Here is an 18,080-nt window from a genome sequence, read left to right as displayed (position 1 = left end):
GGGTTCATCTGTTCCAATGACTGAATGTCCTGGCAGTGGAAACCTCTCTGGTTTTTTGTCCCTCTCTTCCCAGAGTGTGCCTGGCTCTGTCTCCCAATAATGTCCCTGTCCTTTGTGTCAGGGCATGGAAGAAGAGATGCATTTCCAGTAGAAATCCTCGTGGTCTGGACTGGCTCCCAGCACTCCTGGGCTCACCCAGCCCTTGCTGTGCGTCCCATCCAGCTGTGCATCCCATCCAGCTGTGCATCCCATCCCTCAGGAATGTCCAGTTGTGCCTACCCAGGCCCTGTGGAGGGCAATGGGAGAGATACGGAATTTAAAATTTAAAGGGAAGTTCAAAGGAAGCTAAATATTTTTTTACTCTCAAAATCAGCGCTTTGTTCTCTGAAACTTTTAGACTTCATTTTAGCTCCAAGTAAGCATTAAGGTACTCAAGTTATTGAGTGTGTAGCTACTAGTGGATTTTTCTGAGCATACATTGAAGGGATGGTTCACTATTAGCTACATGGGTAGCTCACATATATGGTAACATATTTTAAGTTTCTCCATGCTTTTGCTCAGAATGATGTGCAGATGAACATCTCCATTTCCCAAATGTTTAGCATGCCCATAAAAGAGAATTTTGCCTTGACTTCAATGAGTACTTTTTAAACTGAAGTAAATTTTGGCTTAGATTTCCTAAATATTAGAGTTGTTTTATATTTCCTAAATATAGAGTTGTTTCATCTTCAGTAAGCCTGCTTATCAGCTCCCAAATAAATCTTTCATTCTGCAGTCAAATGATAGAATTAAAAGAAGGAAAATATAAAAATGCAAAATCCAATATTAATTCATTTTATTTTATCATACTCAAGGGCAAATGAAGTTGATGGCCCATTTTTTAATTGATATATTGATTACAGTTTTGGAAGAAGTGGTGGTGGAATTCAGCAGAAATGATTGAGGTGGTACAAATGCTTATAAATCTGTCCCACATTGTTCGTGTTCTTTAATTGTAATTGTCTGATAAAACTTCCATCAGTTTCTGTAATTAACCTAATGGTCTAAATGAATTTCCAGATCACTGGTTATTCATTTCAATATAGAAAATGCCATTACACTGAGTTTAATTAATACTAAGTAAGTTCACAGTCCATTGTACCATTAGAATAGAATTTTATTGTTTTAACTGTTTAAATTATGAATATTATTTCCTCTCATCGTGTTTGTCCCATTTATGAACTTGAGTGTTCATTTTCTATTCATACTAAAATAACATGAACCCCCTATAATTAAAATATTTAAAACCCAATGCTCTTCAAGCTCACATCCTCAAAATACCAGTGTAGATGTTTTTTTTTTTTATTTATTGTTTCAACTATTTTTAAACAGAATTCAGTCCGTGTCAAGCTCATAATCCCATGATATGCCCTAGAACATCTTATTTATCTTGATATTCCTTTCACAGAAGTACATATGACAGATAAGCACTCGCCAGAGAATACTTCTGCTTTGCGTCAGACAGATATTAAAACAATAAACTATGTTGCCCTGGGATTTTAGCTTATGAGCGACCAGGAAACAACAAGGCAGAGATGAGATGTTTTTGAAAGGTGGGAAGGCAGTTCTTTCGGAAAATTCCCTGGAAACCTTTGGTCCTGTAATATTTTTGACAGGAAGTATTTTAAATGCTAAAGTTTTGGGGATTTTTTTAAAGCAAGGAAAACACACTTCTTTCTGTCAGAGCAGACCAAGAAGTGTCCCAAAATTAACCCAATATTCCTACTCTTCTGTGCATTATATGACAGGAGAGTAGGAAAATCTATGGCACAAGCAGAAAGTAATAATTGCACGGTGTGGGATTTTTTTTTTCCCTATTGAAAATATTGGCGCTTACATATAGCAAACATATGTCCTAGTTTTAAAAAGATTATTTTTTCCTTTGGGTGTTTTGTTTTAATTCATAGGTGGAGGATGGTTCAGGATCTTGCTTTTAGAATAAACAGGGAAAGTCATAAATATACATTTTATATTTATAAAGAGCACATCCAACTGTAGGATTTAGTGTGTTTGCGGACTCTGTGCTACAGAAATGAAAATTAAGTCAAGCTTGTATATGCAGTATGTCCTTGCTTTTAGAAATAGGTTACTTGGCTTAGGAATATTAGTAAACCACCTAAAAAATGCTGTATGGAACTATTTTCATCTTGCTTGTTTCAGTGAAGACATTGCAGGTTTTATTTTCCTGTGGCGTTACTAATGGATTGAAGGAAGACCTTTGACATTTCTATTATGTTCTGGGATATTTTCAATACCAAGAAAATTACACAGGGAAAATAGAAATTTTCAAAAGGTGATTCAAAGTGTGCTTCTGTGCCAAATCATTAGTGGAAGCATTTGGTTTGGAGACTTTGATTCTGTTGATTTTGTCATGTTTAATCTGTTGCACAGGTGTAATTACCTGAAAATTATACTCTAATGATGGCATTTTGCTGCCACTCCAAGCAGGTGAAGGGTAGATGCTGCTGGCACTGGGTGTATCCTTATCTGGGTTTTGTGTGTCAGTCATGACTGACCTCATTCAATACAAATGGACATGTATTGCAATGACATCAGTGATTCATTTGCTCTGATTTTATTGTTGTAGTTTTTCTTCATTTAACTGTTTGGCAGGATTGCCATTTTGAATTAGAATATGGGTCAGGAGCAGTTTAAAAAATGAGTATTCATGTGGTATAAATAATTTGCCAGTGCTTCAGTATTTCTGAATTGAATGTAGAAAGGTTCTGCAAACTAAATTTTTAATTGGTCTGTTTTCTCTTGAGCTAAATTGGATTGAGAAGTCAGTTCATCACCGATAAAATATATATCAGTGCATTGTATTTACATCTTCCTGGTTTTGTCTGCTCCTTATTGCTTCGTAGGAAGCAGGCAGAGCACCCCTGCAAAGGAGGCTGTGATTGGGCCATTAATTAACCAAATTAACCATTGCAGGGCTGCAGTTCCTGACTGAGGGTACAAAAATCCTGCTGAAGGGAAATGTGCACACATGTGAGAGGATCAATCCCATATATGATTTCAGGCTACAAAAACCTTATTATTGAACATTTAGGGGCCAAACTTTCTTTTGGTGTGCTTCCTGAACTAATTGCCTTTATTTACAAAGAGAATCACCCAGGAGTAACCAGGAAAAATGTGCCAATTGCCTTCCCTTTTGTGTGTTGAATACAGTGGCTTTTTGAAAGCTCAAATAAAGAGGATACCAATAGTAAGTAGGAAGGGAATGGCTTTCCATAATTCCTTCCCTGATGTATAGAAGTGGGGAGAAATGTTGATATCATCTCATGTTGAAACGTCTTTAGAAGGTTTTTATACTCTGTTCTGTCCCATTGTGTTGGGCCTTGCTTTGATGCAGGACAACTCCATTGATTTTCAAGTAAGATAAAAATAGTACAAAATTTTAAAAATAAGTAAAACTGTATTCATATGCATAGCGTTACATTCTTGACTTAAGTATCATCCTGTTTTTAACTGTAAAGTGAACCTCTGGTTTGTTTTTTTTTGTTTTGGTTGGTTGGTTTTGTGTTTGTTTGTTTTGGGGGTTTTTGTTTGGTTTTTTCTTTGCTTTTTCATTTTGAAAATTTTTTTTGGTAACGTTACCTGAAATTCGTCCTACAGCATTTTTGGTGTTCTGTATTGTCTTTCTGCAACTATTTTCAGAATAACTCTCATTTTAGCTTCTGTCTATTCATATTTTAAATTATTACTTACTTATAAGTCATCACTAAAAAAAATTGTGTTTGTCCAAAACCTGTAAACGTGGCTTTCATTTCACTCCCACAAATGTGTTTTTTGGGCCTTGCTGTTTGCTGTCATTCTTCTATTGGTCTGTTTTGTGCTGGAGCAGTGTGTCTGAACTAGCAGGCTTAGGAATTCTGGAAAGAGAGACACATCCTGAATTGTGTCACTGACTTTTTTTTCCCGCTTATACACAACCCTCCGCATGGGTTGTAAATTGTGGAGAATATCTTTGTCCTTTAGTTCAAATAATAAAATCTGTGTGTGCCCAAGGACAGTTGGGAGCTCATGTGCCTTTCCTTGGTGTTCTGCTGCTGGTGGCAGCACTGGTGACTAACCTGTGATTTAGGGCAAGAGGATTGTTTGGATTTCCTCTTCTCAGAATGCAGCTAAATAGTGATAATTGCATGTATTAATTGCATTTGTTATGTATATTATGTTTACATAGTGAGAATTACATTCAGTGTTATCTTGCATTGTGTTCTATGGTGCAATTGTACATCAGAGCCCTTTGAGCCCAGTCCTGGGTGCCACCTTCCCTGGCTCTGCATCCTCTCTGCTGGTGTCACTCATTTTTAGTGCCAGACCCACGGTGTTGCCTGTACATCTTAAATCATCCTGTCTCTCAGATAGCAAACTCTTAATTTTGTGCTTTTCAGCTTAGCCTATAAGATTTGGTTTCAAATAAAGGCACACCTTAGTGTCACTCTATTTTGTGATGCTTGTTATTGAATCACAGCTCTTGGAACTGTTCTGTGTACAGCAAAATTTAACCTGAATTTCACAGATAATAAGTGCCTTTTAGGAAATAACATTTTTAGTATCAGTATAACTTTGCAGGTGCAATTCTTTGTTTTGACAATTTTTCCTTTATGGTTTGGATTAGGTTAACAGCTGGGTTTTTCCTCTATTACTTTCTGCCTAAATTGTTCCCAATGCATTCTGACAGTGTTCTTTTTACAGTTTAATAATTCTATTGAGCTTTAGGAATCCTTGTGTCATCTAAACAGTATTTCTTGTCACTGTATAATTGACTTTCATAAACATTCAAATTACTGAATTTTGTCTTCTCTTTATAGCAGTTCTACTCTTCATCCAGCTTTCCACAACCGTGGCCTTTTTCCTTTGTCTTGGAAGTGATGCTTTGTTAGACACAGGGGGTTTCTTCCATTTGCTTGAAACTTAGAGCTGTCCAATAACTGGGAACACCAGACAAGATATTGATCACTTTGATCATCTATATTTGAAGATTGTTCTTTAATTTAAGATCAAACGTGTCTTCTCTGATCTCTGCTGTTACTTTTTCTTTATGGCCTGGGTGCTTTTTTACCTCCTGAGCTTTTCCTTCTGTTTTAGTTGTTTCCTTTGTGAAAAGCCAACTGTTCTTTGTACCTCATCTATTTGTAATTTCAGCTATGCAGTACTCTCATTTTGATTTTAAGTACATCATAAGTAATTTCACCACCAGTCAGAGCTTTTTTTTAAACTTCAAGGTGTAGGTTGGTGTCATCACATAGCTTTACAAAAAGAATTCTTAATCATCTTACCTGTTCCTTTGTATCCCTTCATGTCCTCCTTTTTCCTCTGCTTGTTCTTGGAAACCCCTTTGATGTCTTAGGTTGATGTCAGGTGGTTGTGTATGCAATCCAGTTAAAGAAGGGTGAGGTGTAAGGGAATTTCTGATAACCACAGAATCACCAAATGGCCAATGCTGTGTGGCTGATGTTGGAAGGAACCCTGGAGAACACATTGTCCACCCCTGCTCCAGCAGCAAAGCCTGGAGCAGCCTCTCCAGGACCACACTCCAACAGCCTGGGAACATCTCCAGGGATGGAGATCCTACAGCCCCTCTGGGCAGCTGTGCTAATGACCAGCCACCCTCAGCTGGAAAAAACTTAGGCAGGAAGATGAGAGAGTTTCCAGGCTTGGGCATCAAGTTTTGGCTATAACCTATAAATTAATGGCATGTCATGCTAGGCATATACAGAGAACCAATAGTAGGTTGTTTATTGGTACATGACAGGAGATGAAACAAAAAGAGTAGCTCCATCTAGACTTTAAATAATTACAAGGAAGTCAGTATATCAAAGTCTTGAAATAATAGATTAATTAGATCTGAAAACAACTTCAAGATAAGGAGATGAAAAGTTTTGTTCGAACAGTTAAGGGTCTTCCCATAATTTAACATAGGAATAAATAGTAGATTGCTTTTTACTGAAATATTTAGTTTATGGGTTTTTTGTGTGCATTTGATTATGGTTTGGTATGGAAAATTCTAAAAATCTGATTCTTCCCACGTCTGAGGCTGAAATATTTGAAAAGGGTGTTTTAAAGCAGTTTTCTGTCCCCTTTCTAGAAATATTTGCATGCATCTCAGTATAAAAAGTTTCACCACATTTATGTGAAATTTTGTGCTAATTTGGATTTGACAGGAAACTTAATGCAGTAGTGTTGTGTAAAGGGATTCAATTACAGTGTGCAGTGTTTTGTAAGTAACTGTCTTGCATAAAAAAGTTAATTAATCAGAGCTGTGTCAATTTCCTTGTGCCATGTCAATTTGCAGCAAGGTAATTAATCACTAATCGCCCAGCGTGCAGCAAACTAAGGGACAATCCATGAGTCATTTGTTGTTATTTTTTTCCAAATAAATGGCACACAGAGCCATGAAGAAACACATCTTGCCTTTCATAATATTTTTATCGACAGTTTTGCATGTTGTAATAGACTGCAGCAACAAGCAGCTGTAGTTCAATGGAATATGAATATTAAAGAAACAAATGAGAGCAGATTTATAGGCCATTGCTTTTCTGTTATGTCAGTTTTGAGATTACACTGAGCAAATGAACAGTGAAAAATTACTCTTCCATGTGGAGAATGGTGATTAGACTTGTACATTAATTAGAGATTTTTGTTTTCCTTTTTAATGCATTTCAAATGAGAATGTCCTATAAGTAGGGGTTTCTCCAAAATACAGATTTATTCATTCCTAAACAACAGTGTATAATACTGGCATGTATTTTTTTACAATCGTAAGGAAATAATTGGTCTGTAATTCAAAGTATGGTTCAAAAAATAAATAGCTTGTGAAAGAAAGAAATAGAAGTGACCAGTTGTGAGTGTGTTCGATATATATGGGAAATTTCCTTTGAATGCAGTTAATTCACAACTAGATCCAAGGAAAAATCATCTCACAACAGTGACAGAAGAAATGTATTTTCAGCCTGTAATTTTAAACACTGTGAACTTTCTAAAGAAGATTTTTTACCCTGAATTTGAAGTATGTGTAAATACATATATTTATATATAATTTAAATGCCTTTTCATGTTAAATCTGTATTAACAGAGCTTACATTTTGCTTGCAGTGTGCTTTGGTCTGTGTATTTAAATGCACAAATCCTCTTTAGCACAGTGTTTATAATTCATTCAAAGAATGCCACTTAATAATACTTATTACTATTACAGTGAAGGGAGAACACAGCACACATTGGGATAAACTGCTGATTCCGTTCCTGAAATTTCAGATAATATCATATAGATTATTCTGCTTAGCCTTTCTCAGCATGCCACCCATTATATCTCTTTGTTTTTAATTTATTGTGTTTCCTCAACGGGGATCCTCCTGAACTATGGGAATGATGTAAATGTGTCTCCCTGTCTCTCTAGCAGTTAAACTGTGCCGCAGTAAATTAGCGATAAACCGATTCAAACACGACGGAACATTAAAATTCTTCACCATAAAACATTTGCAAACTCTTGGTGGCAGATGACCCGCTACTCTGTGCAGAGGAGGAGAGATTAGGAGTGATGAGAGGTAGATCTGCTCATCCATTTTGATGGCACACCTTTCTTGGGGCATATGGCACCCTCATACAAATTCAAACCGCAGCACAAATGTGAAGAATAATTGCCCATTAAAGTGGCTGTATATTTTTATGGCTTTGATACAAAATCTGCCCCCTGTTGTCTTTTGCATCTGCTGCTCTTTCATCTATCCCAAAGCTTTAAAACTTTAATATGCAGTGTATAACCCTTAAGTATTTTTTTCCAGGTTATATTCCTCTTCTTGGGAACTCAGGCTTTTCATTGTTCCTTCAGTCTTTGTTTTCCCAGGCCTGCACTGAGATATGGTGCCTACAATGTGCACCTCCCTGTCGTGTTCATTTAATAAGAGATTAGTAAAACAAATGCTTATATTACATCTTCAGGGAAAAATTAAGATTTGATTAAATTTCATCTGTGAACTCAAAGATTGAGTTTTTCTTCCTTATGCTCATATTTGCTTTTTCTATAAAATCATTAGTTATCTAAATTTTGCTGATACACTACTATGAATCCCGTTAATTCCAAAGGCCTTTCTATTTGATTAAATGTGGCAATTTTCTGGCCATATTTCATGTTTGAGGTCTAAACTGAAGTTCACTGAAGTGACAATGATTCCATGTTTACAAAGTGTAAGAAGAAAAAACTTTTTAGACAAGATTAATTGTAATAATACATTTTAAAATAGTATCCCCCTAAGTATAAAAATAGAACAAAGAAGTTTAAAGAAGAAATCTCACCAGCATAATGTTATTAAAACAATTTCATTTAGGCTGTAGTAGATGATGTGTATGATTTTGGATAATTATATTAAGTAAAGCCAAGGATTTCCACAGCATATTATTTATACTCTAATTTTTTTAACTTGAAAAATTTAAATTGCTGCGTGACTGCAGGGACTGAGTTTTGTGGTTTTAGTCTCATTCATATTTGAACAGCAGAATGAATATCTATAGAATGGATGGGGCCATTAGGTGAAAATGTAAATTGTTTTCAATGGCTTGATGTTTGATTATGTATTGTCCTTAGAAAAGTCTTTCTTTTTATAACCTCGTGTTATCACCTCCTATCATCAACATGCATTTGGAGAAATCTGCCTTTTCTCAGTCACAGATCAGAAGAATTCCAGTCATCAAATTACTTTGATGAATTTAAGCTACTTTTGCTTAGAAGTGGGCTCAGATGCTTCCCTGCTGAGAGTCAAACACATTTTCAACCCCTTTATAATAGCATTTTCACTGACTGGGTTTCAGCAGCTTGGCACTGAGGCACTAAGGAAGGTTGACCTACAAACTGTAAGTCATTAAAACCTCTACCCCTCCTGGCTACTATCTTCATTACTTTTGGGACTGGTTAATAGCATTTAATGCTTCCTGATGGGACAGCCCTTTTCATAAAGTTCTTTTTATGAAGTCCATTCTTCAGTTGTGTTCTAATGCTGCCACTTCTGCTGGTTATTTTGGGGTGAGGATATTAAAAATTTGGTAGCAAAATAAATTCTGTGGTTATTACATATTCCTACCCATCTGATTTCTCAGCTGGGCTGAAGGAGCATTACGGGATTTTTTTCTGAACTCAAATCCAGGGCAACAAAACCTGTTGATTATTTTACATCCAATCTCAATCTCTAATATTACTACCTGCCAATAAAAAGTGTGTTTTCAGATACTCTGATTTTCAGATGGATCCAAATCAGTTTTTGGGATGGATATCATTCTGTTATGAATAAACTCAACTGTTGATCTCACTTGATTGTAAGGCCTTGCAACGCCAGCCACTCTTAGTCCCATCTTCAGTTTCCATCATGTCTGATTGTCTTTCTGACAGAACTATACCTCACTGCTCTGCCTTCCACTAATCGTATCTTAAGTTTTTTAGTGCTTTGCTTTACTTTAGACATTTCATGCTCTGTGACTTTATTAAGAGAGCAATGTATCAAGCGTAGCAAAACAATTACATTACTTCAAGCTTCTCATTCAAACTCATCCTTTCAATTGCAGATCCTTTGAAAATTATTCAAAAATCACAATCTTGTCTTAGCATTTCCCATGACTGCTGAACCTTCTTTACAGGTTTTGAATTTGGTAAATTCTTATGGACTAAGTGATTCTCCCTGCTATTTCTGTTTTCTTCCTGTTTCTTTTTTTGTTAAGAGAATGCCTTCTTTCTCATAAAAATATAATTTAATAAAAGTTATTTTTGACTCATTTGTTGGTGGGGCACTCTGCTTTTCCAGTGGCATTTATTTCTGGAAAGCATTCACTGTCAAGGATTTGAGGTCAATGACCCTCCTTGTAATTCTTTCCAAGGTGCGACTGTCATGAAGAATAAAGAGAATTTAGGATAAATGCTCAATTGTTGCAAAATATGTATCTTAGTATGTCTGTGTGAAAGCTGGTTGAATGGTACAATTCAAAGGAAAAAATGTTCACAAACCACGCTGGGGGTTCATTGTTTCACTGAGGGATTTGCTCAGTATCTCCCAACAATTCCATTGGTTTTAATTATTGCTTAGGACCCTAAAAGAACAACTGCTGTAAATATTGCCAAACGTAGATGTTCATTACAAAGAATTAATTACTGGAATAGAACTCTGGGCAGGACTTCCAGACCACGTCTTCCAAGCCCACAATGGTGTTACATATCTCACATTGCTGGAGCTTAGGCTGTTTTTGAGTTTGCTGGATTTTCTCTATCACTTCTACTCTTGTTGTGAAAGTGTGTTTTCTATCAATATTTAGAAAACTACAGATGCAAGTGAAGAAATTTTAAGGTTGCCTTCATGATTTTTTTCTTTTATTTTTGGTAATTGCCATTTAGGTCAGTGAAATGTCTCTTGATTTTGACAGTTTAAGAGTGTCCCTAAAGGTTAACCTTGATCATTTAACATGTCCACCATTTCAGATATCAATTTTTCCTGGTCATTCTCTCAAATCCATTTCCATTCATTTGCTTAAGCAAACTCTTCTGAGCACTGGTTTGTTTCTTTTTATTTAGTTGCCTTTTTTTTTTTTTTTTTTTTTAAGACACAAATTAACAATCAGTTTATTGGAGAAACTTACTTCTAGCAATGCCTGTTAGCTGGAAAGGAGTGATTTTTCCAAGACAGGCATACTGCAGCTGAACATCACTCTTACACAAAGATAACTGCCCTGGATTAGGTCAGTTCTCCATCCAGTCCTCCACCTGTAACAGGAAAGGAGCGAAAGCTGGACAAAGAAAGAAAAGAAAACTTGTTAGACTGGAGGGAGTGTAGGTCTGTAGTTCTTTGAACATTATGTAAAACTGTATTTTGCATTTTCCTTTGCAGATTGTATTAGTTTTTATACAAGGCTGTATACTTGGAAAGGAAAAGGACAGAAGTTACATGGTTCTAGCAGCAGATCATAACTCTGTCATTACTCTATTTACCTGGTCAATACTCAGTCTTGTTGACTATGCAAAAGTACTTACAGCATCCAGATTTCACATAGATGATGTATATGTTGTTTTTCCTTAAAATAAATGTTTTCCAGTACAATTCCTTTAAGAATTCTTAAATGCAGTTGCTTGCAAAGTTATCAACAGAATATCCAGTTCTGCAAGTTCATCTTTATGATTTTGACACATTCCTTTTATATTCCGTATAGAATATGGTATTTGCACTTTCTAAGACATATCTAATTTATTTGCATTGCCATAAGGTTGGTTTATGTTGTATCACAGGCATGTAAATCTTTGCAGAATTACTGTGTAACCTTTTTGTCAAAGAGAAGGACCTAGCAAAGCCCCAGAGCCACAGCAGTAAGGCAGTAATAGAGAAATCACCATAATTACAGTATTTACCTTCACATGTTCAGCAAGCAAGGCCTAAAAGTTGTGAATTTTTTCATTTTCTTATTTCAAATTCAAGGCTTCTTTTAAAATTTTATGCTAAGTGAGGGTTGAAATCAATATTTCAGATTTGAAAATCATTATACAACTGTATTTCTATTTGCTTGCTTTTTATTAGGGCTTTGCTAAGCAATATTTGTTTCATTTTTTTATTTACATACTGAAAAAAAAATTAAACATAGTGAAGTACATTTGATGTAACCTGATGCCAACAGAGCTGGATTTGATTTTATCTGTCTCACTGATTGATTCATTCATACCTGTTCTAAAATTGACATGCAATATATGTACAAAGGAGAAATGAGGTAATGAAGCACTGCTTAAAAAACTGGCAGAGAAGTGGGAAGTTGGTGTTTTTTTTTTTTTGAGTTTGTTTTTTGTTGTTTTTTTTTCAATTAAAAAGTTATCAAGAGAGAACTTTTAAAAAAGGAAAACCTCTAATACTGTATTACTGTTCAATTTCTGATTAAAATATTTTAAGTCTCACATGGAATGGTAATTAATGTTCACAGATCCAATGACAATACAAATATGTCTGAATTAATTTTTTTGTTGTATGGTTAAGTTATTTCTATTTGGTCTGAATATTATGGGGATTCAAAGGTGTTCCTAAGGTATACAACTGTTTCCTTTGAAGGACTGAAACTTACAGTTATGTACATGGTGCAGCCCCAAAAAATGAGAAAAGAGAAGAAAAACTCTTTGATTTATTACACAGTTAAGAGCTGGTTAATAATTCAACTCTTGAACAACAGCAAAGCTCTGTTCAATTGGCAATATCACTGGATAATTTAAATGACTTGAGGTCACCTAAGTCTCTGATGTCTCACCCCTACTCAAAACAGGGCTGACTTTAGAAGACAGATCCAATAATGTGATGCAGATATCTCTGACATTATAAATTTGAGCCTGAACTTGGACCTTGGGAGTCTCCTGGTAGTAGTGTTGGCTGAACCAGTCAACACTCTTTTCATTAGTGTCTTCTGAGAAACTCAGAGCCAAAAATGACACTGCCATCCAAATTCCCAGTTTGCCGCCTGCTCTTTGCACGCAGAGATTTGTGTGAAAAGCTGAGCTAAAACACTTTGGCGACTCCCTCGTCCAGCTACAGGCAAGCTTTTACACCATCACAACTCCAGGATTGCTCCAGAATGTGGACACTGTACACTAATCCCTGGTTTTTTTCCCTCTGCAGTGCCAGGATTTCCCTACCCTGCTGCGACCGCAGCCGCCGCGTACAGAGGTGCCCACCTACGAGGCCGAGGCCGCACGGTGTACAACACGTTCCGAGCAGCAGCTCCCCCTCCTCCCATCCCAGCCTACGGCGGGTAAGGAGCTCTGCTTCCCTCACCTCTGGCTCAGCATGGATCCCAGGAGCCTGGGCAGCGTTCCCAGCCCTGCTGCATGCGGGTCGTGCCTGCCCGGCACCGGCGCCTCGCACAGCGGCTTGAAAAATGACTGTAATTTGTACTGCCATGCTTGGTGGCCTTAAGCATTTCAGATGTCACATATTGTTATGTAAATGCTCCCGCAAACGGAATGCTCCGGAACGGGGAGATTGTTTCGGCTAAAGGTGTATTTTTGATGATTGCAAACATCTGGTTATTAAGGAGGTTGGATCGAGTTAACTTCTTTTTCTTCAAATCGCCTGCTGAAAGTTGTCTCTGCACCTGAAGGCTTAGTGCTGGATTTTTTTTATACCTTTTTTTTCTTTTTTAATTGCAGTTTGCTTAGTTTTTCTAGTTGCCATCTGATAGAAATCTGGGGTGCTCTTCTCAGGACCGTGGGTTTTGTGTACTTTTGCTTAAATTATGCCTTAAGGTTTTGCTCTCAGTAACCTGCATTTACTAAAACCAAGTAGTAAACTGAGGAACCAAGAAGAGGAATTCTTAGTATTAATTTCTAGTAACTCTATAATCTTCTTTATTTCAGAAGATTGTTTGGGTTTTATGTATATTTTTGGGGGAAAGAAAGAATAAACAGTTTTTCCTTTAGTTCTGCAAAGGCTGACACAGAAAGGCTTTGTATGCTGCATGTAACACAAAAACCTTAATAACATTAGCAAAAGATTTTCAGCTGTCAACAAATTAGGAACTCTGTAAAATCAGAAAACATAGCTAGAGTAGTATTTTGTCATAAAACTTGATTTGCCACTACCTCTTTGCAGAGCTGTTGGATCTTTCTGGGAAAGGGTCAGGAAGGGTTGGCACAGGAAGTGAGAGAAGATGATTTCTCTCTCTCTCTTTTTCTCTCTCCCTGCTCTCACTGAAATCCTGTTCTGCAGCTCCTTGGCTCCCACTGGGGATGTCCCCTTGTGCAGGAGCTGCCAGCACAACCCCTGCCCCCTGCTCCATTCTAGCAGGTGATGGGTGCCCTGCACCAGTTCCCACAGTTTCTCAGTAAACCTCGCTTCCATTAAGCCAAAAGGAGAATCTTTTTTTCCACACAAATTTGCTAATCTCATCAGTCAGCCTTTGGCCTGAGTTTTCAGGGATTTATTTATACAGGCAGTTTGACCATTCTGTCACATTGGGCAGTTATTATCTCAAAGAAATAAGACATTCTAAAAACTAATGTAAAAATCATGCCACAGAATCAGGTTATTTTGTAAAAGTGTATTCTGTTGATTTATTTGAGTGTTTTGTTTAGTTTATTAAGAAAAACAGTATTACCACTACTGGAGGAAGACACTTCTCTGAAGTTTGCCTGAATTACCTTTGGGCAAGGATGGTGTCCCACCAAAGTTATCCTTTTGCTGCCATACTCTCAGTTAGTCAGTCCAGGCATTTGTACATGGCAAAGATGGAAACAATTAGAATTCCTCAGCAACCAAATGGATACTGCATCTAAAGAAAGTGGACCCTTCATCTCTACTGTGTTTAAAAGTAAATTCTGAAATTTGAACATAGAGTGCAATATGAAGTGAGATAACAAGGTGGGCCACTCAATTTCATGATGACATCACACTTTAGTTAAATACGAAGTGATAAAGATATATGCAAAAATAATTACCAGATGTGTGTGATAGTTTTTTTAATTGGACAGTGCTTTTTAGTTAGTATTTGCAAAACGAGTAAATACTTTCTACCGAGTAAGTAACATAAATTTGCCTTAATTTAAGAGGCCACATGTGGGTGCTCTATGTGTATATGTGTGTGGTGATATACACATTATTATAATTAGTTCAGTGACTCAGCAGCAAGAATTCCATTTCCAAGAGTAGCACATGCTGATTGCCAGCACCTTTAGCAGTAAGTTAGATGTGTAAGCACAGAGAACTCTGTTGTAGGTCAGTGCAGACTTTCTGCAGGCAGGTCCAGCAGTGAACTGGCTTGCAGTGCTCCAACTGGACTGGTCTGCAGGAGCTCAGCTCGGTACTCACACTGCTCTGCAGGGTCGTTGGACAGGCTGGCTGGAGTCATTCCCTTCATGCTCGTGCCAAATCTGGCTTCAGAGGGAGCCCTGCATTGTCTCAGGTCCCATCATCTCGCTCTGATGCCTTCCAGGTGGCTGTCAGGAACCCTTGCTAATCACCTTGCCACCAAACATAATTTGACACTGCAAAAGGTTTGAATTACTAAGGCCTGTCTTAAATCATGTTGGTCTTAGTTCAGACATTTAAGTTTCTCCATCCATCTGTGCTTTCCAATAAGGCCCTGCTTTCTGAATTTCCCATTTTGTAAATCATGGGTCAGTACAGAAATTATACATATCTCTGTTGCCCTGATCCACAGCTGGGGTAATAAAGCTTTATTTTCCCATCATCTCTTTGGCCTGGCATATTAGATCTCATGTTGGTATCTTCACTGATACAAGAATGTCACGTGAAATTGCTGAAACAGCTGAACAAATCTCCTCACCTATTCTATCCTGTGATCCATCAAAGAAGCAATAAGCATAAGAAAAAAAAATCTTTAATCAATGAAAATAAGTTATGAGAATGTGGTTTTTGGTCACAATGTAAATAGAAGTCAAGGAAAATTACTAAGATACTAAAGAGATCATAGGGAATGAATCAGCTTAGAGAAGAAAGCAAATAACTTGGAATAGCATTTGTTGATAAGAAAAATGGAGTAAGTTTTGAATGCTGTTTTGCAATCAATTTAGTAGCAATTTATTATTTTTCACTCAAGGAAGGGGCCCAGCCTTACAGCCAAGTAAACAGTTTTCTACTTAAGTATTTTCAGTAATTTTAAAAAAATCACACATTTTCTATAATGAAAGCTATAATTTTAATAATAAATTTACATTAAAGTACATCAATGTTTAATTAGAAAAATATTTTCTTTCAAGAAAAAACTTATGTTTAGTTGCAAAATATAAAATTGAAGATTGCAATTACCTCCTTTAATTTTCCTTTATTTCATTAACCTTAGTCCTTGATCTACCTCTAGGTCTTGTGGCAGGATGAGTTATGGTGGTTTTTAGTGAAAGGTGTCTTCTGCTGTGCCTCCCACTCACTGGGGAGCAGCATTCAGGCTTTGCGAGGTCCCAGGGAAATTGATGAGTATAACCATATTTAAGGCCATTATTTTCTTGTAAATCAAAGATTAGCATGTGTGCTTTAAAATGTGTCATTTAAAAATGGAATTACTGTTCATGAGATACATGGCACTACCCCAGTAATTAATGGGTCCTTCACTTTTGAGTGAGACATTTCACAATTCCTTGAGATAGCATCTTGTTTATTAGCTCACAGAAAGTACTTCACTTTTAGCATCTGTGGCATGGTCTCTAATACCTTGAAATATGAAAATTTGCAACTTACATAAACCTACATATAATTAATGTAGATATTGTAAAACCCCCCTGACACTGAAATGAGGAGTAAATCTTGGTTTGTGTGAGAATACTGAAACTAAAATTTAGAGTTTGGAAGACTGCATGGGGAGCTTAACCTCAAAATGGTGCAGCAGGAGAGGGAAACAAAGGATCTGTTGTCAAGAAAACCCAGAGTCATGGTATATCTGGTAGTAGAGCAGTTGTAGATAGTAGGAGTAGTGAAAAGTAATGAGGAGCCTTTCTGTTTCAGCATCCTTTGCTTTAAATTCTCACAAGTTTAGTGTGTGATGACTTTGTCTTCACGTTCCCTCTCTGCTCCTTTCAGCTCTGATGAAGCTAACAGAGAATTAACTTTCAGTCTGTATCTCCTCCTCTGCTGTCTTTCCTGGGAAAGCAGGGGAGAGCAATATGCTTTTTTCTCTTTGAAAAGAGCAGTTAAAAAAAAACCCCAAACCCAACCCTAAATAGAATTGCGAATTTGTGGGGAATGTGGAGGAGAAATAACAGAGGCTATTCAGAAACTGTTCCTCTTGTTAAAATAAACATTCTCAAGTGCTACTTGTTCACTGATTCAAAATTAAAATACAGCTTCATTTTCCAACCCTTTTTCTGAATTCTAAATTTAACAACATTAGTATGAGCTACTACATCTACCGGGGTTGTTATGGGTTTTCCCCACTATATTTCCTTGGGCTCATGTGAACTTTCTCTTACTTTGGACTCTGTGTATATGTGGAATTGTTGGAACAAAAAATGGGTTTTGCCAGCATATATTGATTATGTCTGCAGCTTTGTTCTCTGCAGCAATGCCTTCAGTCAATATCAGAAAGCAGAAAATGTAACTTGTCCATGGCAGAAACTGTTGAAACTGGAAAGGCAAGAAACTGGAATTAGAGAACATTCTAAAAAGTTGAAACTGCCTCGTAAAAGAGTTTCAGTTTGATGTTTACAACACTTAAAACTCTGTTATTAGAGTGTGGAAAAGTGTTGCTTTAGTTCTGTCTTTGGTTTAAATCAGGCTGTAGCTTCATCTCTTCTCTCATTTGTCTCATGAAGGCCTCAGATAAAGGGTTCATGTTAAAGGTGATTTCCAGACCAGGAGCTGGACAGTGAGGGTGACCCCCCAACAACCAGAAAACAGAATTGCTGTTCCTCAGCTGCTTTCTTGTAGCTGTGCTGGAGAGGCAATGGTGAGCCGTGCCATTGCTGTGCCCAGGCAGGAGATCAGGGCTGTGCTGCCCATTTGTTCCCTTGAATCCACCACGCTGGGTGAGCCCCAGGCTGGCTGTGCTGCCCTGGGCAGGACAAGTGTGGTCAGGTGTGGATCACCAGGTGTGTGGCCAGGGATCCTCAGCTGCTGGGAAGTTTCTCAGCTGAGCTTTGTGCAATCAGGGACTGTCTTTTTATGTCATTGATAGATTATTCAACTCAATCCTTTTGAAAGATGAGGACAGAAAAATGATAATGAAGACAGATGCAGTTCTCTCAGGATATTATAAAGGTGGAATCTAAACTAGTAAAGAGTTTGTGTTAATATACTTACAAAAAGTAATTATAAGACACAGAGACTTAAATAAGGGAGCTAAACCCATGAAAGTCAGATGTATAATATCTGATGAGGAAAGATTTCCCTATTTAGATAAAAATAATTTCAGGAAATGATTGCCACATATGCTGTTATTTACTTGCGCATTTTCTTATTAAATCAAGATTTCTCACTTCTCTGAGTTTTCCTTAGCACAATAAAATAATCAAAAACAGCTGAATAAATCCCCCAAATTTGTTCTTTTTAATTTCTTCAGAAAGCACATTAACACCATTCCTTAGG

General features: G+C 37.0%; 1 protein-coding gene across 38 annotated transcripts in view; it reads left to right on the top strand.

Annotated features, from left to right (window-relative positions):
• The window catches only part of RBFOX1 (RNA binding fox-1 homolog 1), a 1,145,409-nt gene that overhangs the window by 1,084,362 nt on the left and 42,967 nt on the right, over nucleotides 1-18,080 (top strand). For all 38 annotated transcript variants that reach the window (XM_039732124.1, XM_039732135.1, XM_039732144.1 and 35 more), the window contains one exon: nucleotides 12,666-12,798. In XM_039732124.1, the coding sequence (XP_039588058.1) occupies nucleotides 12,666-12,798 (133 nt within the window). The remainder of the gene's footprint in view (nucleotides 1-12,665; nucleotides 12,799-18,080) is intronic.

This window comes from Passer montanus, unplaced genomic scaffold, assembly GCF_014805655.1.
Source record: "Passer montanus isolate IOZ18808 unplaced genomic scaffold, ASM1480565v1 scaffold8, whole genome shotgun sequence".
NCBI lineage: Eukaryota > Metazoa > Chordata > Aves > Passeriformes > Passeridae > Passer > Passer montanus.
Note: the sequence above shows the minus strand (reverse complement) of the source record. Positions and strands in the feature narration are given on the sequence as shown.